Genomic DNA, 25,916 nt, shown 5'->3' with positions numbered 1-25,916 from the left:
CCACTTTCTAATTGGATTTAGGCACTGGTCCATAAGATGGAACTAATGTCTGGTACAGTAAAGTGTCCTCTAAACCCTTGTAGTATATTTAAAGACAAATATGTTATGAGTTGTTGACATGGTTTAAGAGTAAAAGAAAAAGTTGCGTTCAGGATGATTCTTGACATTTTGACTTAAGTGAGTAGAAGGTGGACCTATATCTAAGATAGAGATTATCATTCGTGGACAGTCTGAAAGGAGAGTAAGGAGTTAAATATATCTCTAGAGCTAAGAAGAAAGATCCTAAAGATAAAACCCCATTAAATTATTAAAGCAGAAAGACAGTCTTTTCATAGTAGAATGTACTTTTAAACACAATAAATATATAAGAAATTATTGCTTTCAATTCAGAAAACTTTTATGAACAAAATTAGTGTTATGATGATTTAATAGGTACTTATTTCTTAGATACAATTCATTGTACTGTTACTTATCAAATATTTCAGCTCTCAAAAATAGATGTCCTTGGAACAACAGCCAGTGATTTCTACTTGTTTTATTTTATGCCATTTCCTGACATTGTCAAGTCCTGTATTGTTTATTTGCATAAAATATAAACAATATTTATTTTAAAAGTTATTGTAACATTTTTCACTAAAAATATTAATTTTTTAATACAGTGATTATTTTTATGTGTCTGTGTGCGTGCATGCGTGCATGCGTGCGTGCGTGTGTGTGTGTGTGTGTGTGTGTGTGTGTGGTCTGCATTCCAGTCTGATCACATAGCCTTAAATCTTTGGAAGTGATCCCTTGCCAGAGTAGCCCTGTTGCTGGATTAAAATTCCTCTACACTATAACCATCTCATTAGGAGGCCTACACTGTTATCAAGAACATGTTGGATGGTGCTGACTGACAGTTTCTGTCTATATAAGAAAGGAAATATACATGAAGTGGCATAATATCTTGGCATTGATTATTGTAAACACACACACACATACACAATTAATATTTGAGATACTTGACTGCTATCAAGTACCTACTCGTGTTGTGGTTGTAATATTTAACATATTGTCTTTTCTTAGGAACTTTTTGGACTTCAGAGTTAAAATTCTTTACTTTTCCTTGGATTAAAAAAAGTACTTTACTTACTCCAGTGAACCCCTCTGCCTATTTTTGCTTTACTATTTTCAGATAAACATGCGTTTTAAATAAAGTAGAGTGGGAGCTGACAAACCTTGAAAATACTCATGAGAGTTATATTAACTTCTTGGCATAGACAGTCTTAAGCTCCCTTGTCAAATATATCCATTCTATGTTAAGTCTATTTTATTTTAATCATTTCTCCATAACATCGTAGGAGAAAGTTGTATGGGCTCTTCTTATTTCGTCAGAAAGTCAGATTCTTAAACAGAAGATTTATTAACCATCTACTATTCTTTAATATTCTTTCACACTCCCCGGTACCCCACTCTCTCTCTCCTCCATTTATAAAGCAAAGTTAATGTTGCAACTTACATTGCTAGCTAGCCCTTTGGAATTCTGTGAGAAATTTCACTCTGTGGAAACTAGGCAAACAGTTTTTTGTTTGGTTCTATTTTCACTGGGAAGCCACAATGACAAAAAAGACAAAAAAGACACAGAGTGTAGTTGGACAGTATTGGTATAAAATGAAAAGAGAGACCTCAGGTTCTAAAAGTACAAATACAGACAGGCTAGGGCAACAGTTCTCCTGGCTTGAATGACTCCTTTGTTCAAAGTGAGCCCTTTTGAATTTTACTACTGCCTGAGTATTTCGTACCAATTTTTGCTTGGTAATTGTCAAAGGGGTATACAGACTTTCCTCATTCATCCTTGCTTGAGGAGTCGAGTACTTAAATTTCTTTTCCCTATCAAACCTCTAGGATAGGTAAGGTATTTCACTGAAGTCTGTGAAACAAATGGCCCTTTTACCCTTCGCATTAACATTTTAAATACTACTCTGTGGTCGCCTGCCTGCACCTTCCTCTCTAGAACTACAACACCCAGAATGCACTGTTTTCCCTTCCGCTTTCTACCTAGGGACTGCCTTAGAAATTCACTTCTACAAACTACAGTCACATGACACATTTCCTGTCAAGATGGCGGACAATCTCCCTTCGGACTTTGATGTGATCGTAATAGGGACGGGTATGTGTGGCCCCGGTTTTTCCTGTACAAGATATAGGAGATCATCCTCGCTTTTTATTTTCTTTGTCAGTGGTGAGGGTTGGCGAGAAACGGCGGGGGTCGAGCCTGGGAGGGAGAACAGAAAGGAAGTGAGGTAGTCTGTAGTCAGCGCGGAACTTGGCAGCTCCAGGGAGGGGCTTGGACCCGCGGTGTTTTGCGCCTTTTGAGTAGGGGTCGATCTGGTCGATGCCGATTGCTGAGGTTGGTTGCTGCGGTGATTCCTGTTAATTTCCTTAGAGAAGGGTGGGTTTGCAGTGTCATGAGAATGGAGGGTCGGGATTTGATCAATGGAGACGCCATTGGCACAAATAATTGCCACCTTCCCTCCTTGATTTCAAGGTTATATTCCCCATCGTCTCGTGTCGCCATTTCATAGGACACCCCCGCCCCCCAAATACTTACATGATTCTAGGGTACTTTGCAGCTCAGATGAATCCTAATTTGCAGTTTTATAAGAATGATGCTCAGTCGTTACCCGTGATTATTTTTACTAAAGGAAAGTATTCTTTCTGTTGTATTGAGTAGCTTAAGGAATTTATTCTTGAGGTAGCCACTATTCCTGCATTACGAAGTTTAAAGCATCCTAGTTTCTGATGCAGAAAGGAAGATTCTTGTTTTCTATCACCCATCCATACACCACAGCAAGATGTGCTGAGAGTAAGCTCCAGTGTTCCACATCCTGGGTCTGACCTCAGCTTCTCCTTGCTTTTCCATCAATAGTTCTCCATGTTTTGGGTGGAGCCAGAAATCCTTTTCAGCTTCTAGTTGATTAGTTATCCTAACAACACTTGGCAACAATTAGCAATTCTTTTCTTAACTATAAGGCATGTAGTTTGCATAGGCTAGAACAGATAGTTTTGGAGAAGGCGGGGATTCTACTGTCTTAGAAAGTGGTAGGCCACCGAAGCTTTGGTGAATGGGATCCTGCCCATTGTGTTAATGAATTCTGTTTGCTTTCTTACCAAACAGTAAGAACAGCCATATTTTCAGGTTTAGAGTAAAAATAATAGTAACCCATTTTCAAATGCTTACCATTCCCTACTCAATGGACAAATCACATCATATAATTCAGACAACAACCTTGCTAAAATTAGTATTCTTTTCAGTACACAGAAGAAGAGAAGCAGCCTGGAAATCTAACTTGCCAAAAATCACACAGCTAGTAAATGTCCAAAGGCCAATACCATCAAAGAAATATTTTTTTTTGTTGACTCAAAATTGAACTGTTATTACAAATACCAGGAAAACAAATACCAGGGATCATGCAATGGGAGAGTTAGACACTCTCAGCGCTTAAGTTTTCACAATCTGGAATATAAGGAAGATAAATCAGATAGCCTTTAAGGTGTTATCTAGAATACAAATTCTCATATTCTAGATTTACATGGGCAATTGTTCTAAAAACAGTAGGGGTATGTTTACTCCCAGGCTGAAGATAGCTGCAGTGTCCCAGCTAACCTGGTTGTACCTGCAGTGAGGAGAGATGGTAAAGGAGAGCTTGAAAGGTTCAGTAGAATGTTCACTTTCCCCAGTCTGCCTGCCCCAAACTGAAAACGCCATTCATTTTAGAAGTCTTTTCAAAATTATACTTGAAGTCTATATATACTTGGGTGATGTGTGTTATTTTTATTAAATATTTTGATTCTTTTAGATACATTAAAAGCAGAAACATTTGTTGCAAGTCATTTTTTTTAAATAAAATTCATTCTTATAATTTCAATCATTGCTTTTGATTGGCTTCATTTTTAAAGCATGGTGAATTCCTTCTCAAATACATCACTAAGGACAGTCATTAAATGTATTAGCTTTATTAAATTAGTACTTAGGTAATTTATAGGAAAAACAGTGTTTTATAACATCAGTTCTGTTATCAAAAACAGAATGAAGCATGTCATAAGAAACAGTGAAGACATAGGCTGTGAGTTGTATCTCCCTGTTAACAACTTTTTAGTTAAAATGTCATCCAAGACAATTGATTCATCCAGTAGAGTCATCCAAGAATATTTTAAAAGTTTGTCAACCTTATTGTATATTTACTTTTTGCATGGCATGGTTTAAAGCTTCCCTTTAAGGTCATATTTTCAAGATATTATGGGAAAATGATATCAGAATACCTAAAGGAAGAGAATTAAGATACAGTACTTGAATTGTGGGGGAAAGATAAAAAGAAAATAGGTTAAAGGAAAACCAATTGGAATCTCAATGGGGAGGAAAATGGGTATAAATTCTTAGAATATGATCTTTGGCTTAGGTACACAGTTGTCATTTCAGAATAGTTTGGCATTTAAAGTGAAATTTTAGTGACAATTTTGTGGGGTGTGGAAAAGGTATCATGGTACAGGTCCTGAAGGTGATTTTTCTGGTAACTTCAGCAAAGCCAAGAAGTTATATGTGCAGAAGAAATCTAAGTTATAAGGGTGATATGATAATGTTGATATATGCCATCTACAGGGGCATTCGTCAGTTCTTCACTTGGAATATATTGTTATTTTAGAAAAAAATTCTACTATGCTTAGAATACTCTATGACCACTTCATTTGGAGGCATATACTGTTATCAAGAATATGTTTGGGTGGTGCTGTTAGATGTACAACTGATTGACAGTTTCTATCTAAGAAAGGGAAGATACATGAAGTAGCATAATAGCTTGGCATTAATTAGTGTGAACACACATACACATGATAAATATTTGTGATACTTGACTGCTATCAAGTACCTACTACTGCTGTGGTTGTAATATTTGATATATTGTCTATTCTTAGGAACTTTTTGGGCTCCCTCAGAGTTAAAATTCTACATTTTTTTCTTAAAACCATGGAAAATTTTCATGTTATTAATTATTTATGCTTTTAGAGCACCATGTAGGAATTTAGTCTTGCATGCTATTCTTTCTTAACTACAATGCTTTATCTTTGGGTAGAAGTTCCTACTGTAAGATACTGTAAGCCACCTTATTTAGTTTCTTAGGTATTTTCTTAAAGAAGATAGATCTGTCTTCTTCTTCTACTTCCTCCCTCCAGTCTTGTGCTGGTGGTCTTTTACATATGCTATGGACGTCCTGTACTGAGCCACATCCCCAGCCCTATTCATTGTTTCTTTTAAGACCCATGTAGCTAATGCTTCTCTAAAGGATTTAGCATTGTATGTAAGTAAATACACACACACACACACACACACACACACACACACACACACTTATAAATGGTAAGCTGCCTTTTTTGGAATATTCATGTAAATAGTTTAAGACCATTCTTTTTATATTGGATATTTTCTTTATTTACATTTCAATTGTTTTCCCCTTTGGAAACCCCCATCCCATCCCCCCTTCCCCTGCCTCTATGAGGGTGCTTCCTCCCAAAAACCAACTCTAGTCTTCCCTCTGTGGCATTCCCCTACACTGGGGCATTGAACACCCTTAGGCCCAATGGCTGCTCCTCCCACCGATGCCCAACAAGGCAGCCCTCTGCCACTTATGCAGCCAGATCCATGGGTCCGACCATGTGTTGGTGGTCCAGTCCCTGGGAGCTCCTGGGGGTCTGGCCAGTTGACAGTGCAGTACCATTCTTGATGTTTCAAATTGCAACATTGGTGAAGTTAATTTGGCTGGTTTCTCATTCAAGGATATCAATACGTCTGATAGCAGTACGGTGCCATTTCTAAACTGGGGGATAATAATGCTGCAGCAAGTGCTGTAAAAACTAATATTTGCTAAATTGCATGGAAGTTACTCTCAGTACAAGTGACTTCCTGTGCTTACATCTTAGGATGTTTGTATGTGCTTCTGTTATCACAATGGGCACATATTCCTTCCCTATATATCTCCACTCTTATATCTGCTGAGTGGCTTTCTTTTTTTAATTGCAAGTTGGCATTTCTCTGTAATTTATGAAATGGATGCTAGCCCCTAAATTGAGTAGAGTATATCATAATACATATAATAATGAAATACATATAATAAAGATATCTTTATACTCATAAAAATAATGCCTAGAAAACAGTAAGCAACTTAATAGTAAATAAAATTGAAAATAGTATTTCACAAGTCCTTTAGATTCATCAGTGTTAGACCTTCTGTCGTGGTTTGAATATGTTTGGCCCAGGGAATGGCACTATTATTAGGAGGCCTGGCCTTGTGGGAGTAGGTGTAGCCTTGTTGGAGGAAGTGTAGCTTTAAGAGCCTTGTCCTAGCTGCCTGGAAGCCAGTATTCTGCTAGCTGCCTTCAGATGAAGATGTAGATCCTTCAGCTCCTCCTGCACCAAGCCTGCCTGGATGTTGCCATGTTTCCACCTTGATGACAATGGACTGAACCTCTGTACCTGTAAGCCAGCCACAATTAAATGCTGCCTTTATAAGAGTTGCCTTGGTCATGGTGTCTGTTCACAGCAGTAAAACCCTAACTAAGACACCTTCCATGTTTTTTTGCATACTTTTACATGCATGTATCTCATTTGATCAGTATAATAAGGTGACTGGTAGAATTTGAATTTCTCATATGTTTCGTGTGACACGTTAGGTACATCCGCAGCCCTTCTTATGTTTCACCTTATTTCTAAATAGGATGAGCTGTTAAATATTGAAGAAATAATTCCTCTAAAATGCTTACATAATATAGGTGATTTATTTATGGCCTGAAAAGCCATACTGAGGTGCTTTTATTATCATTAGTATTGCATGAATGGCATCAAGGAAGAGCTCATGATTTTCATGGAGTGTCCAGGAAAGATGGTAATGTCAGGTCCATTATCTTCCTCTTCCTACTGGCTGCTTGTTTGGAAAGACCTTTGTTTATTACCACTTTCTTCTAAATCATATTTTTTATCTGGTAGTTTACAGATAGTCCTCTTTTTTTATTTTTGAGTTTGTTTCACCAGTTTCAATTATTTATCATCTATTTTGAGTAGATTTATTTTATTTATTCATTTTAATTGGGAACATAGTGTGATGTGCTTTATCATTAGGTAGAGATGCTGTAGGAGTGAAAGAAAGCCTACAGAGCTTGCTGGTTTAGTTTTGTACTTCTTTGAGCTTTTTTTTTTTTTTTAAAGGAAAATCATCTTTTCTTCTTCTGAGACCTAACAAAGTAAGGAGGATTTATTTAATTCTGAGGATTCTCTGAGCTGCACTGTAAATCATAAATTTGAGCCGGTCCCTCAGAGAGAGAGCCACATCTGTTACCAGAGTTCCCTGGACAGCATCATTTTCATCTCCCGTGCTGCTTGTCATTTTCTCATTTTCTCCAGTGTTCTCATGATGTTTTGGATAACTCAAGCTACAGCAATTAAAATCAAATGTGGTTGCTCAACCTCACATTCTCATGTTTAACATAAAATCCCAATGCACAGAAACAATTATAATTCCATATAATTGACCTGTAACTCATGTGAAATCATCTGCCATTCAGTTTCAGTACAAACTGAAAAGTTAGGCTGTGCCAGTTATATGTGTAAAGCCTTAAAGTTGATACTTCGTGTATAATCTGTAGTAAAGAAAGATTTGGAATTTGGGAGACATGTAGTTGTTGCTAGTAAAATAGGGATACTTTTCTAAAGATTTACTTTTTATTTTTCTAATAATTTAATTAAAGAACAGTATACAGAGACAATAATTTGCCAATGTTAGTGATTTATTGCAACATGATTATAAGAGTTGGCATGTTTTCATATTGAGGCAGCTAGGGAAGACAAATAAGCAAAACAAACAACAATATCTAAATAAAACCAAACCAAACCAAACCAAACCAAAACCCTAAACAGATTACAAATAGTTGAGGAGTCAGAGGCAACTTAATTTATTTCATCTCAAACTAGATTTTGCAAAGCGCTTAGGCTTGTTTGATTTTCTAGCATCTATTTTCCCCTCTCACTAGTGTTTTCTAGTACTATGATTATCTACATCAATTCGGTATAATATTTGATTTCTTAGTACTACCCTGTCTGGAGTAAATATATCACTTCAAGTAAGTGTAAAACCTTAGATTTAACCAACTTTGATCTAGGTTGGATACGTTAGACAGGTCTTTGTCAATTAAAGCTGAGATACTGAATTGAGCTTGTTGAAATATTTTAAATGAAAAGAAACACCATATACTCTGAAGATTAGCTTGTTCTAGGTTTGGGGTTGACATTTTTTTTTAAGTGATGCCAATAGCTTCATGTCTGGTCATTAATTATTGACAACATTGTGACATTGGAGTCAGCTTGCAAACCTTTACATGGATGCAAACAGGATGACCTAATTATGTTTATTCCCCTTCCTTCAAAAAGAACACAAAACAAAACAAAAAACAGAGAATTACAGTCAACTAAAGCAATGAGATCAGAAATTTTAGTCATGTTTTACGATACAGGTTGTTTCAGTTGAATTTCATTCATTCCAAGATTTGCAATCACATAATAATGATATGGTTCTGAGAATGATTCATCTTTCAGTATTGGCATTCATGTCTTATTTTTCATTATTGTCAACGTATTTTGTGGTTGTGGTCATTGCAGCAAATGCTAAAACTTGATGTTCTTGGAAAAGAGCTACGATGCATGCAGAGACACACACGGACTCTCTGAGTTTTTTTTTTTTTTTTTTTTTTTTTTACTAGAGAAAAGAACTTTATTTTACAGTTTGGTATAATGAAAGGACAGAGCAGGGTTACTGGTAGTGAGGCCTTAACTAGAGGTCATAAGGGCTCTGAACAGACTTCTCCAAAATGGTTCCCCTAAAGGCATTTTCCTTGGATTATCAGATGGCAATGCAGTTTTCTGCAAAGACATGTGATCGCCCATAGGGAGGATTAACTGCTTCCCTGGTTACCCTTGAATTTACGTTTGTCCTTGATGAAAGCCTTACAGGCCATCTTTCTAGCAACAGACTTGCTAAACAAATATTACTTTTTGGCCACATACTTGACACAATTGTTATTTTGATTAGGATATACTTGTATAATGTACATACTTGTTATAATTCCCATCACTTTAGACTTTTATTATTTATTATCCATATTCTTGAAATCACTTCTAATTATTGCTAAGTGTACAATGTGGTATATTCATTATGGTATATCATAGGTCACCAGAACTGACTCTTCTTGATGATCAACCTCTCTGCATTCCTCTTTCCCCAGTTTCTGTTATCTCACTGTTCTCTTTAACTTCTGTGAGATGATGTCCTGGATTCCATAAAGAGCACATGGTGTGTTTATGTTTCTGTATTGACTTGTTTCACTTCACACACTATGTTGTTCCAGGTGGCAAGATTTCATTCTTTTTTTTTTTTAAGTACTTATTTTATGTATGAGTATTTTGCTTACATACACGCTTGTGCACCAGGTGCAAACTCAAGGATATTAGAGAGGGGATTAGAACTGGCATTATGGCTGTGAATCACCATGTAGGTGCTGGAAATTGAACATGGTTCCTCCGGAAGAGCAACAAGTGCTCTTAACCCCTGAGCTATATCTCCAAGCCCCGATTTCATTCTTCTTCTTTTTTTAATGGCATAATACTGTTCCATTGTGCCTACGTACTACCTTCTGTTTATTCATTTATCACATCGTGACAGACATTTTAGGTTCCGTACCTTGGCCATTGTGAATTAAAGTGCATTTAAGGATGTACTTGCTCCTTGGTTGATGTCCCTGGGAGGCCTTCTTTTTCTGAGGGGAGATGGGGAGGAGGTTGATCTGGGGGACAGGGGAGGTGGGGAGGACTGGGATGAGGTGAGGAGGGGAAACTGTGGTGAGGAGGTAATATACGAAAGAAGAATTAAAAAAGAAGAAAAGACAAAAAAGAATGTACTTGTCTCTTTAACATGAAGATTGGTTCTCTTTGGTATATCCCCAGTAGTGGGAAGACTAGAAATAGCAGTAGTTCTATTGTTAGTATCTTGAGAAACCCTTATGCCTTTTTTAAAAAGATTTTATTTATTTATTTGATTTATATGATGAGTACACTGTAGTTGTCTTGAGACACCCCAGAAGAGGCCATCGGATCTCATTATGTATGATTGTGAGCCATGGTGTGGCTGCTGGGAATTGAACTCGGGATCTCTGGAAGAGTACTCAGTGCTCTTAACCTCTAAGCCATCTCTTCAGCCTCCCTTATACCTTTTTCCCCCCCACTGGCTATATAAATTTATATTTTTACTAACTGTGTAAGTTTCTTTTTCTCTGTATCCTCACTTTTTTTTTTTTGTTCCTTTAGTTATTGTGATAAAGTTATAACAATCTTTTTTTTTTTTTACTTTACATTTCCTAGTTGAGAGATTTCTCATGTATCTGTTGGCTGCTTGTTTTAACAAATGCCTAGTCTGAAACTGGGCTGCGGTGGTGCACACCTTTAATCCCAGTACTCAAAAGCCAGAGGCAGGCGGATCGCCTCACTTTCAGGACTCCCTGGACTACAGAGTGAGTTCCAGGACAGCCAGGGCTACACAGAGAAAACGCTGTCTTGAAAAGCAAGCAAGCAAGCAAGCAAGCAAGCAAGCAAACAAACAAACAAATGCCTAATCTGTTCTTTAGTCCCTTTTTAATTTGCTTTTCTTTGTTACTATTAATTAGATTCAGTTCTTTGTGTGTTCTGTATATAGAATACTGCTTGTCAGATGTATAGTTTGCAAATACTTTCTCCTGTCCTATTAGTTGTACTATCGGTCTCTTCATCCACACTGACGACCAACTGATCCCATGCTATCGTGTGTGCTGTGCAAGCACTCTATAACCAAGCCTAACTCTTCAGTTTTGATTGTGTCTTTTGTTGTGTAGAAGCTTTCTAAGTTGAAAGGAGCTCATTTTTCAGTTTCAGGATTTTTTGTTGCTTGCACAGTTGCAGTCATTTCTAAAATACTCTTTACTGATACCAATTCCTGTGAGTATTTTTCATGTTTGCTTTCATGAGACTCATAGATTTGGGCCTTTCGGATGTCTTTAGTTTCCTTTGGGTTGATAGCTGTAAGTAGTGAGAGATAGGTTTGCTTTCATTGATACTATTTTCCCAGTGAAACTTAGTGAGAAGACTGTCCCTTTCCTGCTGTGTTCTTGGTTCTTTTTGTCAAAGTCAGTTAGCTGTAAATGGAGAGGGTAGTTTGAATTTTGTGTTCTCACTTCTGTTCCATTGGTTTGTCTAGTTTTGGTTTTTGCTAACATCATACAGTTTTAGTTAATATTAGTTATCATTGGTTTGTGGTGTTAAAGTAAGGCAAAACTTCATTTTTTTTTTTTTTTTTTGCCTTATTAGGCTTTGGATATTTGAGGTCTTTTATGGGTCTGTTTCTGATTCTGTGAAAAATATTGAAATTTTGATAGAGATTGTATTGAATCTGTAGATGTTATCGGATAGTATTTTAACAAGATTAAGTCTTCTAATAAACGTGTGAGATCTTTTTTTTCTCTTTTCCTTTTCTGTCCTTTCCATTGTGTTCTGTTACTTTCTTTTTCTTCCTTGACTTAGCTCTGGCTGGCATGAAACTCACTTTGTAGGTCAGGCTGGTCTTCAGTTCACAGAGGTATGCCTATTTGTGCCTCTGCCTCCCAAGTCCTAGAATTAATGGTGTTTGCCAACCACATCCACCATCTGCCCATGGCCTCTTTTGATGCTCTCTTCGGTTTCTTTTATCTTTTTTATGATGTTTGTAGAGATCTTTCACATATTTTTCTTTTGTTCTTTAGGGATATTAACTTTTTTGTGTGTGTTCTTATTGTTATATTCAATTTCTAAGTGTGCCTTGTATTTTTATGGTGACATATCAAAATGTTATGAATTTCCTTACTCCTTGATGTGTTATTTTTATAGGCATTGTAACTGGGATTGTTAGTTCTTTTTTCAGATAATTCACAATTAGTGTCAGAATACTAACTGATACTTGTCTGTTGTTTTTGTATCTTGAGTTTTGCTGAGTTTCCTAATTAATTACTTCCAGCTGTTAAATGGTGAGTAATGACTCTATAGTTTTACCTATTGGGTCCTTGAATTTGGTTTGTTGGAATATTGGCATTTTGTATGTGTGTTTTTATTGCTATATTTGATTTTTGATTGTGCCTTATGCTTAAGGTGATATTCCATGTGGAGATGTATAACTTTCACATTTCTAGTCTATCAGAGGTTTTCTTCTTTGGTTTCTGGCATTTTCAGACTAGGTAAAAATATTAGTTTGATTTATCATTCTTGAAAATGTATAAAATTGTTAATGCACTTAAGCAAATTTTAATTAGACAAAATTTTATCATTTAATGGTTTTAAAAATCAGTTGAAGTGATGGAGGTCAAAACTGGGTATTGCATTTGTTGGACAAGTATAGGCAGATTAGGTGGGTCTGGTGGTTCACACTTAACACTAGCACTTTGGAACCTAAGGCAGGAGGATTGCCATGAGTTCAAGGCCAGGCTAGTTTCTAAGGTGAGACATTGTCTCAAAAACAAAAATGAAATTGCCTGTAGATTATGGGTATATAGGATATGCAGAACCTGATTTCTTTTATATTTGTATTTGGCTTTTGTATCCATAGATATCATATTACAGATAACCTGTATTCCCAAATCTGAAAAAAAAAGTCATACCTGATCTTAAACATTTCTATTCCCAAGCATTTTGGATAATGGGTATTCAATCTGGACTTTCATTTCATTTTAAAAAACATTATTTTGTATATTTATATGGGCACACATGTGCTACAACACATACAGAAGAAGACTTTCACAAGTCCAATCTCTGATTTCAACATAGTTTCCAGAAATCAAACTCAAATTGTCAGGTCTGTATCTTTCCCCACTGAGCCATCTCTCTGGCTCAACCTGCACTTAAAAAAGAAAGTTTATAAGGAGAGTTATATATTTAGCTATTTATTTGTTCTTCCTTCCTTCCTTCCTTCCTTCCTTCCTTCCTTCCTTCCTTCCTTCCTTCCTTCCTTCCTTTCTTTCTTTCTTTCATTCTTTCTTTCTGGTACTTTGCTATATCTCTGTGTACAATCCTATCTCCTACGAAGAGCACACCATTTTGTTTTCCAGTGCCAGTCAGCCTTGAAAAAGTACACATAAATAACATTATATGGACTGTACTTGTTATAGGAATATATATGCACATTACATACATATAATAAATATTAGTGAAAATAGAAAGCATGCTCTTAGAAGGAGAGTAGGGAGGGGTGTATGGGGAGAGTTTAGAGAGAGGAAAGTGAAGAAAGAAATGTAATTATAATCTCAAAAATAAAGTAAAAAACAAAAATAAATTTTTATTTTGTAAGTCTTGAAATGAGCACTCAGTCTATTTCATCACTATTGTAGACTCAGGTTTATTATCAAAAATTATAAAAATAAGGAAGCAATATAAGTATCTCCCAAGGTATCAGATTTCCAGTTTGATCAGATATCAAGCCATCATAGCCACTTTTGTTTTCTGTATTCTCTACCTTCTCTCTCATGTCTCCATCAACTCCAGATGACTTAGAAAGTACAGTTTTAACAAGTGTCTGAAAGATTAATGGCTCTCTTTATAAAAGTAGTACTGTCACCTCATATTCTTACATTATCAGTTTTTTCATTGATTTTCTTTGCTTGTGTAATATCTAGCTTTGGCTTCATTTCTGGAATTAGTTTTTTTTTTTCTTTAAAAAAAAAAACTTCCTTTCTAACTGATTTCAGTCTTAGGATTTCTGTTGTGATAAAGTAAATTGGAGAGGAAAGGGTTTATTTGCTCTTATAACTTATAGGTCACACTCTATCATTGTGGCAAGTCAGGGCCAGAACTCAGGTCAGGAACCTGAGGACAGGAACTGATAAAGAGGTCATTTAGAAGTGCTGCTTACTGGTTTGTTCCCCATTTGTTCCTTGTTATTTGTTCTGCCTGAATTCTTTTCTGTTTTCATACAGTGAGCAAAACATACTGGGATGTGAGATCTGTTGACTATTTCCCTTGGCAAGTTTTGTCTTTCCCTTTTTTGTCCCCTGTTTTATCTGTTTTGATGGATTTGGAAGATGCTCACAGCAGTCACTTCTTCCTTTTAATCTAGTATTTTTTTATTCTTTGGAAATGTACTCTGTGTACAGTATTTGACTACACACTCCACTTCCCTCTTCAACTTCTCAGGTTACTTCCTCCATATATATGGGGGAAGCGAGGACACACAATTTGAAGCTATAGTGATTTAGTACAATGAAAGTTGTTTCATCCCTAAGACCCAAGTTCCAGCCACTGTTTTCTTGGCCAGCTTTACAGTACCGGGCATGAGTTTCCTTCTCTGTGGTGGGCTTTAAAGCCATCCTGAGAGTGGTTGGCTATTCCAAATAACATTCACCCCACTGTTGCATATCTTGTTGCATATCTTGACATATCAGCCATTATTGTAGCTCACAGGGTTCATACCTTGGTAAAAGTGCTGATTTTTTTTCTCTCCTAGCAGTCTGTATAGCACGTTCTGGTACTATGAAAAATAGCAAGGAGGATCAGTATCAATGTGATTTCTCCAAGTCCTGACTCAGAAATGCTTAGTAAGGAAGGCCTTAACATGAATTTCTGTTAGACTGTCAAGAGCAGTGGCAATAGCCTGCATTCTGTTTTAGGTTGGGAGTCTCTGAGATTCTCTTCTGATTAACAACTTGAGAGGAGGTGTTGCAGGAAATATTAAAAATGACCAGCAGGCTTCCTGTGCTACTGTCGGCCACTCTCTGTCCTGGTGTTATCCCTCAGGGCTACTCTGCCTGCCTACTCTCCAGTGGGTCAGAGCTCCCAAGTTCCCTTTACTGCCACGCCAGCCTCACACAATGACCATTCACCGTTCACCCCGTGGTCAGCTGCTGGTAGAAACAAAACTCTAGAAGCTTATAATTAACAAGTCAGATTTATATATCAACAAATTCTCCTATGGGGCTGCAAGCTCCTTTAGCTCCTTCTGTCCTTTTTCTATCTCTTCCATTGGGGACCTTGTACTCAGTCCAGTGGTTGGCTGTGAGCATCCACCTCTGTATTTGTCATGCACTGGCAGAGCTTCTCAGGAGACAGCTATACCAGAATTCTGTCAGCAAACACTTCTTGACATCCACAATAGTGTCTGGGTTTGGTGACAGTATATGGATGGATCCCCAGGTGGGGCAGTGTCTAATGGCCTTTCTTTCAGTCTCTGCTCTATACTTTGTTTCTATACCTCATCCCATGGCTGTTTTGTTCCCCCTTCTAAGAAGGACCAGAGTATCCATACTTTGGTCTTCCTTCTTCTTGAGCTTCATTTGGTCAGTGAATTGTGTCTTGGGTATTCCAAGATTCTGGGCTAATATCCACTTATCAGTGAGTGCATTCCATGTGTGTTCTTTTGTGATTGGGTTACCTCACTCAGGAGAGGCCCTTTGTCCTGAGAGGCTTGATGCCCCAGTGTAGGGGAATGCCAGGACAGGGAAGAGGGAGTGGGAGAATTGGTGAGCAGTAGGAGGGGGATGCGATAGGGGATTTTCAGAGGGGAAATCAGGAAACAGGATACCATTTGAAATGTAAATAAAGAAAATATCTAATAAAAAATCTAATAAAAAAGACAAAAATATATTTCTCAATTCACAAGATGTAAATACAGTAATTTCAGAACCAATCGATAATGATAAAAGCTGCCCACTTAGATTAGACAAATTACCCCAACTATTCTAACCTTAATGATATCTTAACTACCTGTGACTAATTTAAGCCCTGCTGGTTCAGGTTCTTCTTCCTGTCTGTCCGCCTAGATTGTGGCCTTTTTTTTTTCTTAACTTCTCTCTAAAGACACTCTCTGTCTCTGCAACTCTTAGCTCTGCCTCCCTTTCCCTGTCCAATCACAGGCCTCCTGCTGCACTAATATTTTAATCTGATTGGACAGGGAAAATCTTGTCACAGGGAGGTTTTCCATACCTCCAAAGTCTAGTATTAGACTTTTAATTTGACAGCTTTTGGCTTCTGGAAGGAATGTTTTCCATGTTTTTTTTTTTTTTCAAACATCTTAGTGTTAGTTACCTTGCCCTACCTACTCCTTTTTCCTACTCTCTCATCCCTCTTTCTATGTCTACTTTGCTCCCTAGCACACAATTCAGTAGAGTTTGCATTATCAGTTTCTCAGGATTCTGACCCATTCTTATATAGCCATTTTATTTTACTCATTAAAACCTTAAGCATCTCCTGCTTTACCCCCCATTCTCATAATACCCTGACAACCTTCTAGCCAGTACATGATGTCAATTTGGAGGTTTTCTAGTTCTTAAGGTGGTGGATTTGCCTTACCCTCTTTTTCTTCGAGCTATTGTCTATTGGAATTGGCCCACTTTTGAGGTTTAGGATGGTAATATATTGCCAGGTTTTGTTGTAGGGTTTGATACTTTTAAGGACTTCAGGGAGATTCATCAACTCTTTTGCTCCTTTGGTCCTCCAAGAATTTTATTTTTTCCATTTCAAATCAGTTGTCTAAAAATATTGGCCTATGTAGTATTAACATTCATGTTTTTTACAGTCTGAAATAAAACTTTGCATCATTTATTCTAAGACCTTCATTTTCTTCTAATAAGAGTATGTGTAGGAGGTAATTCCAGGGAGGGAATGGCAATTGCTTTCCCAATGTCAAAGCTATTTAATATGAACCTAAAAAGAACAAACCAGTTCTTTTGGTGCTTTGTTTAGCATTCAGCACTCTGAGTCCTGGTACAGTGTTCTCATTATTAGCCATTCCTAAACCCTTTCATTATATGGGATTTGCATTAATATTTTAATAGGTGGCATAATTTTTAAATACTAGAAAAATTATGCACACAACACACACACACACACATATATATATACACTTTTATAAGGTAGACATTCATTAGATTTTAAACATAATTTATTAATAATGTACTTGATATTTTGTAAGGAATTAATGTGAATTAATTTTGAATTTATGAATACTGTTTTATCTGTTGTTGTGGTTCTGTGGGTTGCTTCCCTGGCATTCTTCTCTTTTCATTTTAAAGTATCCACTAAAAGTATTCTGAATGTGAAACTTAAATTAGGAATAAACAAAATGACTTGAGCCTCGGTTGAAATTGAGTTTCTGCTTAATTTAGGTCATCTGTTTTTGAGTGGCTGTAACCACTCAAGTGTAGAGTCTGACCCTTGCATTGCTCTCTAGTCATTTCTGTACTTAATGTTGCTTCTGTTTTGTTTCTGATGGTGCAGGGCTCTGCATAAGGTTGTTTAAGTAGTAAAGTAAGAGCCATGGCCCACTAAAAGCTTGTTGTGGTCACAAGTTGCTTCTTGCCATTCATTCTGTTTCTCTTCCTCAAAAAAAAAAAAAAAAAAAAGAAAGAAAGAAAAGAAAAAAAAAGAAAGAAATTGTTCTTCATAAAAGCAGTCACAGTAAATTTTCTAGTTCTATGTAATTTTCTTTCCATTCTGGTCTTCACTAGTTATAAATAACACATGAAATGACTTTCAAGGTAGAAAGCAAGAATCCATTTTGAAATGTTCTATAAAATAAAGAGTGATTTATGGTTTCATATGATTTGGGCTGAAAGCACTCGGGCTTTGCCAGGTCATCAAAGTCCTGTCAGGGGAATCTATTATTTATTGTTTGATTCACTAGGAGTGGTGTAAGTACTTTATTTTATGTTTTCCTTATGTAACGGTACTGTTAGGAAAATCAGTTACAAATACAAATACTGTTTTAAGAATTTATCATAGAGAACTAACCTAAATATTATAGTTGTAAAGGATGAGTTTCAACATCGATGATTTGGATTAAAGGTGATTTTAACAGCAAATAAATATAACTCTCTCATTCCTATAAATATTTAGGATAATATTTTTGAAAATATTCACTTTATAACTGTGACCTTAATTTTAATCTTGAGTCTTCATTTGATTATTAAATATCTTTATTTTATATTATTGGGTTTGAAACTCAGAAAAGATAAGACTGTTCATAATAGTATATGATCATAAAACAATCCAGAAGTTCCTCATATATATTTTTTTTAGCTAACAGCTATGTAGTGGAATGTTAACTCTGAAGATCTGATGATCAACACTCCAGATTCTCCATTACAACTTAAGAAAAGTCATTTTCTTATTTATTTTTATCTGTTTTTAATGTCTTTCCAGTCAAAGTTGTTCTTGTATAAGAATTATGCATATTACCTATAATTAAATGGCAGAGCAGATTCTTTGTGACAGCCTCAACTAATCAATAATTATAGGTAATGAGAAATATTTAAATTATACTTGAGGAACTCCTGTAGAATGTATAAAATTATTTATTTGCTTTTTATAAACAAGATTAACTTAAATAATAACTAATAAAACATTGTACAAGCATCAAATACATACATTTACAATTTTTAATATATATAAAGATTTTAAGTTTATACTTATATCTTATATGTAATAAGTATAACTGTATATTATATAATATATTATTTATATTCTCAATACATTTATAAATATATATTTAAATATGTTTATAAATGTATATTTAGATATTTATATATTTGCATATAACATTTTTATATAATTTTAAAACATTTATTAACATTTAAAATTTATTCACTTTATGTACATCCCACTTACTGCCCCCCCCAGTCACCCCCTCCCACACTCCTTTCCCCACTCCCTCTCCCCTTCTCCTCTGAGTGGGTGTGGGCTCCTCTGGGTATTACATCAAGTTTCTGTAAGGCTAGGTGCTGCCTTTCCCACTGAGGCCAGATAAGGCAGCCCATCTAGAAGAACACATCCCACAGAAGGCAATAGCTTTTGGGATAGTGCCCCCGCCCCCAATTTGTTCAGGATCCACATGAAGACCAAGCTGCACATCTGCTACATATGTAGTGGGAAACCTAGGTCAGGATATTCTGTAGTTCTATCCATTTGCCTGAAAATTGCATGATGTCTTTGTTTTTTAATTGTGGATTATTCCATTTTTCTTTATCCATTTTTTTCATTTGAGGAACATCCAGGTTGTTTTCCAGTTTATGGCTAGCTATTATGAATAAAGCAGGTGTCCCTGTGGTATGGTTGAGCAGTTTGGATATACGCCCAGGAGTGGTATAGCTGGGTCTTGAGATAGAACTCTTCCCAGTTTTGTGAAAAACCACCAAATTGGTTTCCAGAGTGGTTTTACTAGTTTGCACTCCCACCAGCAGGGGAGGATTGTGGTATTAAGGCTGAATACATACACACACACACACACACACATACACAGATCCATATTTAAACAAAATAAGAAAAACAAAAGGGCTGGAGAGGTAGTTTGGTGGGTAAAGGTGCTTACTGCTACGTCTGATGACCTGAGTTCGATTCCCAGGACCCACAAGGTTGGAAGGAGAGAACTTACTCCTGCAAGTTGTCCTCCTACCTTCACATGTAGCTCATGGCACATATTTTCCTGCCAAGGACTACTAGTCTTGGCTTGGAGAGGATTCTGACAGAAGGGTTGTCTGGGAACAGATAAAGAACCCATCTCCCAAAGAGGAACACTCCTCCACTGCTGGTGGGGTTGCAAATTGGGACAACCACTCTGGAAATCAGTCTGGCGGTTCCTCAGAAAACTGGGCACCTCACTTCCAGAAGATCCTGCTATACCACTCCTGGGCATATACCTAGAGGATTCCCCACCATGTAATAAGGATACATGCTCCACTGTGTTCATAGCAGCCCTATTTCTAATAGCCAGAAGCTAGAAAGAACCCAGGTATCCCTCAACAGAAGAGTGGATGCAAAAAAATATGGTATATATACACAATGGAGTACTATTCAGCCATTAGAAACAATGAATTAATGAAATTCTTAAGCAAATGGATGGAGCTGGAGAACATCATACTAGTGAGGGAACCCAGTGTCAAATGATCAATCATGGTATGCACTCACTGATAAGTGGATATTAGCCTGGTAAACTGGAATACCCAAAACAATCCACACATCAAATGAGGTACAAGAAGAACAGAGGAGTGGCCCCTGGTTCTGGAAATAATCAGCATAGCAGTATAAGGTAAAACCAGAACAGGGAAGTGGGAAGGGGTGGGTGGGAGAACAGGGGGAGGGAAGGGGGCTGATGGGACTTTCAGGGAGTAGGGGCCCAGAAAAGGGGAAATCATTTGAAATGTAAATAAAAATATATCGAATAAAATAAAAATACATTGAAAAAAACCCATCTCCCCCCACACCCACACCCATTGCCTCTAGGAGGGTGCTTCTTCACCCACTCACCCACTCGCGCCTCACTACTCTAGCATCCCCTACACTGGGATATCAGGTCTCCACAAGTCTCTCCCATTGATGCCAGATTAGGCCATCCTCTGCTACATATGTATCTGGAGCCATGGGGCCCTCCATGTTTTGGTGGCTTAGTTTCTGGGAGCTCTTGGGGGTCCGGTTAGTTGATATTGTTCTTCTTATGGAGTTTAAATTTAAAACCCTTGCAGCTCCTCTAGTTCTTGCCCTAACTTCTCCATTAGGTTCCCTGGGCTCTGTTCTATGGTTGGCTGTATCTGTATCTGTATTTGTCAGGCACTGGCAGAGCCTCTCAGGAGACAGATATACCAGGCTCCTGTCAGCAAGCACATCTTGGCATCAGCAATAGTGTCTGGATTTGGTGTCTGCAGATGGGATATATCTCTAGGTGGGGTGGTCTCTGGATGGACTTCCCTTATCCTACTCTCTTTTTATCCTAAAAAATTCTCTGGATAGCTCATCTCCTGCAGAACACATGTCCAGTCTTTTATTTTACATATCAATCCAGTCATGTATTACAGGTTTCTTTTTGATTATCTTATGAATCATCATCCCATGACACAAGCCCCTTAATTCTTAGGAGACAGCAAGCCTACATTTTTTCTTAATATTGCAAAAGAATTCAGAGATCTGTCTGCCTTTGATAAGCTCAGAAGATAAACTAGTTTTGTGAGACCCTGTCCTAAAATTACCATTTCCTCCACACCTGGGCCTGCACTGGTTTTGTCTCAGGCTGATCTTGAACTCAGTAATCTGCCTGCATTTGTATCTGCCTGTCTTTGTATCTTTCTGACAAGCTGGCTCATAGTGTAGCTACCTCTGTTTCTTTAGACTCATGATGCCCCCCCCCATTTTCCATATTGCATCCTTATATTTTTGCATAGTTGAGAAATTATATATTTTCGAACTCATGTTGGAGTTCTTTCCCACAATCTAAAGGGCAGTCCTGAAGGACCCAGTGTTTTTGCCAAGACACAGCCATACCCCTGACTTCTGAACTCATGCTGTTTCTAGTCTCATGGAATCATTAACTTTAATGGCGGTGGGAGGGTGGGGGGCATTCTTCAGAAGGAAAGAGCTCTCCACTGATAGTGGGTCTAGAAAATATGAACATTATTCCACAAACAAACCTTACACCCATAGCAATCAACAATTCTTGGACAGGGCCCCAGGGGCAGGAACCTTGTAACTCTGTCCCTACCAAGGGTCTTTTTCCTACCCCCTACAAGCAGTGATTTTATTAAGTGACTGAGAACAAAGTTTTAATCATGTTACCTTTTCTTTTAAGTCTTTTAAAACTTAAAGCTCCCACTTTATAAAAGTGTATTTTCTGCTATGAGTAGAGCAATAGTTAATTTTGTTCTTAGATTCATTTATTTTATTTTATTCATATGAACATTTTGTCTGTATGCATGTATATGTACCACCTGTACGCCTGGTGCCTATGAAAGTCAGAGAAGGCATCAGATCCATTGGAACTGGGACTCGGAGGTTGTGAGCTTCCATGTGGGTGCCAGGAACTGAACCTGGGTCCACCACAAGAACAAGTACCCTTAACCATCTCTCCATCCTTGAATTGAAGTATTGTTTTAAATACTAATTTAGAACGGCTTTTCTCACTGAAATCATTTTCAAACTCCGTGTTGCTCAAAGAATGACATTCAGATTTGCCGATTTGGCTCTAACTACACTTTCTGAAAAAGTAATGTTTTATTGTAAAAGTATTTAAAATAATATATATCCTCCTAACATTTTCTTTGTGCTTTGCCCTTTCCTCAGAAACTATTTATTGACTGGGTGGAACAAAAAATGTAACCTTAGCCACAAAGACATTGCTGACTGTATTTGTAGCTTGTTATTTTAATAATTTTAAGCATAAAATAATGGACCCTTGGCATTTAACACTGGAATAGCCTATGGATTTCACAAACTTGTGGTGATATCTGGATAGAAGAATTAAGGAAAGTCATAAATAATAGCTATTTTGGTTTTATGTAGTTTGGGCTCAGATCACATTCCATATTGAAAACCATTTTGGCTTTGCATTGTCAGCAGTCTTGACTGATTTCAGGCATAGTCATTTCCACACACATATCTGCCTACCCAAAGAAATTGCTAATTTGGATGAAATAGAGGAAAGTGATATTGTCTGCGATTGGTATTGGCATTTTGTGTAAAGAAGTATGTTTAGTGCGCTATCAAACGAAAGCTCTTGATACTTCTAAGCAATCCTCAAGGATGCTAAGAATATTTTATTCCAGGCTATATATTATGTATTTAGGAATATTTATGAGTATATATATGAGCACATACTTGTATGTGTGTATATGTGTGTGTATAATATCAATTAATGAAAAAAATAGAGGCAACGAATTTGAAAGAGTGTAATGAAGGGCTACTTTTAGAGGGAGGAAAGGAAAGGGGGAAATGATTTAGTTATCATAATCTCAAAAAATAAATAATTAAAAGAAGAATATTCCCAACCCAGGTAGTCTTGCTAATAAGTAAATCATATGAATATTGCCATTGATAGAAGGAAAAAGAAGCACAGGCATTCTGACTTGTCTGAAGTTGCGCTGTAAGTGAAACAATGAAACATGTCTAGGTCTCAGTGATCAAGATGGTAGTCATTTCATTGCATTACCCATATTGTCCTTTAGCCTATTCTCCAACTTACATCAAGTTGGAGGTAGTGAACATCTGCTGTTACTCGATTTAGAGATATGAAACTCCCTTGTATTTGGCTTGTTTTGTCCCTTAGATAGTCCATGATGACAGTGAGAAATAAATGAGATAATAAGTATAAGCATGGTACAGAGCATAAAACTGTCCACATACCATTTTAATACTATCACTATTATATAGAAAACTACTTTTAAACACAATAGTTTTATTTTGGAATACTTTGCTTATCAACTTTTAAAATATATTGATTACATTTCTTTAGCAAGGAAAGTTTTTTAGGTATAGCAAAAAATCAGATCATTGTAAGAGACATTAGAATAATAGTTTTAACAGAAGAATATAGTATGTGTAGTTATTTGAAACTTATTTCCCTCTTTTCAAAAAAAAAAGTTTCATTCTTTCTCTGGTTATATTCGAAGTTAAGGTTAAAACTTTTTGATGGCATGATTCCTATAATTGCTATTTAATGGTAATATTCTGTACATTTGGTTACAACTTCTTTTTCTGAACCAGACATTATATACCCACAAAATGTTCAACAGTGGAAAAATAGTTCTTTATGAAGGTGGTTGGTGCTTGTGTTTAATGTGGATTTTAGCTGAAGACTGATTATATCAACTGCTTCCATGTGTGCATTACTTTAAAATTGCTTTTAAAATCTATTGTCGTCAGGCTAGCAGCAGGGACCTTTACCCCCTAGTTCTGTGTTCCATTTTTATATAAGGAAGTTAACCAGTCCACCACCCTGTTTTTTTTTTTTAAATCTTGGATTCTTGGTGAGTACTTTAAATGCTCGTCAAAGAAAGGTGCTTATCTATTTTACTAGGTAAAACTGCAGAACAACCATGATTTGTCATGGTGGTGGTGGTAGTTGTATAAGCATGTACTAAACTTTTCTTTTTTTAATATTTTTATTTTCTATATTCTTTGTTTACATTCCAAATGATTTCCCCTTTCCCGGATTCCCCCTCCCCATGTGTGCCATAAACCTTCTTCTCTCCATCCATTCTCCAATCACCTCCCCACTTTTTCTCTGTCCTTGTATTCCCCTCCAATGCTAGATCAATCCTTTCCAGGATCAGGACCTTCTCCATACTTCTTCATGGGAGTCATTTGTTATGCGATTTGTGCCTTGGGTATTCAGGGCTTCTGGGCTAATTAATATCCACTTATAGGAGATTGCATTCCATGTGTATTCTTTTGTGATTGGGTTACCTCGCTTAGGATGATATTTTCCAGATCAAACCATTTGCCTAAAAATTTTGTGAATTCATTGTTTCTAATTGCTGAGTAGTATTCCATTGTGTAAATATACCACATTTTCTGTATCCATTCCTCCTTTGAGGGACATCTGGGTTCTTTCCAGCTTCTGGCTATTATAAATAAGGATAGGACCTATAGACCTCTACTGAAATGATAAATCCAATGATGAAAATTGTAGAAGTCTGGAACTTATAACAAGACATTTTATTAATGTAACAGAAAACCCGGTCTTTAGTATAACAATTGAATTTGGTAATTCAAAGTTTTTATTTATATTATTAGTAGTAAATTATATTTCATTTTAAGATAATCAGCTTTATGATGTGATTACATTTGATTCCAAAGCAATAATGTATTCTTTGCAATCTGCTATAGTGATCAACAAGTGAGATAGTTAAATAATATAACTTTTAACTTAAAAAAATGTCTTTCATTCTCCCTTAGAGGTTTTGTGGCTTTGGAGTTAGAGCTGCATTTAAATATCAGCTCTGGAGCTCTTTAGCTGTGAGTTAACTTCCTGAGCAGCAGTGAGTGGCTCTGTTGTTTCACAGGTGCAGATTCTTATCTCTCAGGGCCTTTGGGAAGATCAGATAAGCTTGTGTGCTATCTTGGTTTCTAAGTAACAAAGCCCCCCCTTTTAAATTGTTGTCCTTTTATGATAATTTACAGATGAAAAGACTACTTGGACTTGTCTTATTAAAAAGTATCTCTTCTACTTAAACCAAATCTGTTTTAGTTTTGCATGTTTAGGAAATGTCTATAATTAAAATAAGGTTTGTAATTTTGAACTTTGTAAATTTTCTTTATTGAAAATACAGCACTAGTATGAATTAAACATTTTCTATAACATATATATATATATGTATATATATATGTGTGTATATATATATATATATATATATATATATATATATAATCTACATTCTAAATGATAAAGGTGTGTGTTTTTGTAGGTCTGCCTGAATCCATCATTGCAGCTGCATGTTCAAGGAGTGGCCAGAGGGTTCTGCATGTTGATTCGTAAGTTTTAACCCTGGTAGTATTTAACACACATATATGTCTGTGTGTTTATGTATGTGCCATGTGATATTTCATATCATAGAGGAAGCACTGGAATTACTTTCATTTTCATCAATAATGTATAAAACATAAAATACAAGGTTTCTTAGTCTATTCTTTGAAATAAGGATATTTGTCCTTTAAGAGTAAACTAAATGAATTTAATTCCGCCCACCCTCCCAGGAGTGAGCTTGTTCTTAAAATAAGTAATTCTTTAATAGGCTTGAAAACCTCACATGCATCTTTTGTTATGTAAATGTTTACGACATTTATTTGGTACTGTATTTTAGGCTTCATGTTTTATTATAAAATATAGTTAGTAGATTTGAATTCATGGATATCAACATTTGAACTTAACAGCTTTAATTAGGAAAAATATCTAGAATACTTTTCTCTTAAAAGCATGAATAAGATGGAAATAAAATAAAACTATTTGATGTATATCTTAAATCTTAATTCCTATGCCCCTTGAAAGCAGACCTTAAGCATGCCACCAATGCGTTTACTCATTTTCCATAGTAACTCC

General features: G+C 36.4%; 1 protein-coding gene across 2 annotated transcripts in view; it reads left to right on the top strand.

Annotated features, from left to right (window-relative positions):
• The first annotated feature begins 2,087 nt into the window (after positions 1 to 2,087).
• Positions 2,088 to 25,916, top strand: part of Chm (CHM Rab escort protein) — a 140,630-nt gene continuing 116,801 nt past the window's right edge. For both annotated transcript variants that reach the window (XR_007975428.1, XM_052170923.1), the window contains exons 1-2: positions 2,088 to 2,146; positions 25,285 to 25,351. Coding sequence is in view for 1 of the 2 variants with exons in the window: in XM_052170923.1 (XP_052026883.1) it covers positions 2,098 to 2,146; positions 25,285 to 25,351 (116 nt within the window). In the remaining variant the exon portion in view is untranslated. The remainder of the gene's footprint in view (positions 2,147 to 25,284; positions 25,352 to 25,916) is intronic.

Source organism: Apodemus sylvaticus, chromosome X (genome assembly GCF_947179515.1).
Source record: "Apodemus sylvaticus chromosome X, mApoSyl1.1, whole genome shotgun sequence".
Lineage (NCBI taxonomy): Eukaryota > Metazoa > Chordata > Mammalia > Rodentia > Muridae > Apodemus > Apodemus sylvaticus.
This window is presented reverse-complemented; position numbering and strand designations above follow the sequence as displayed.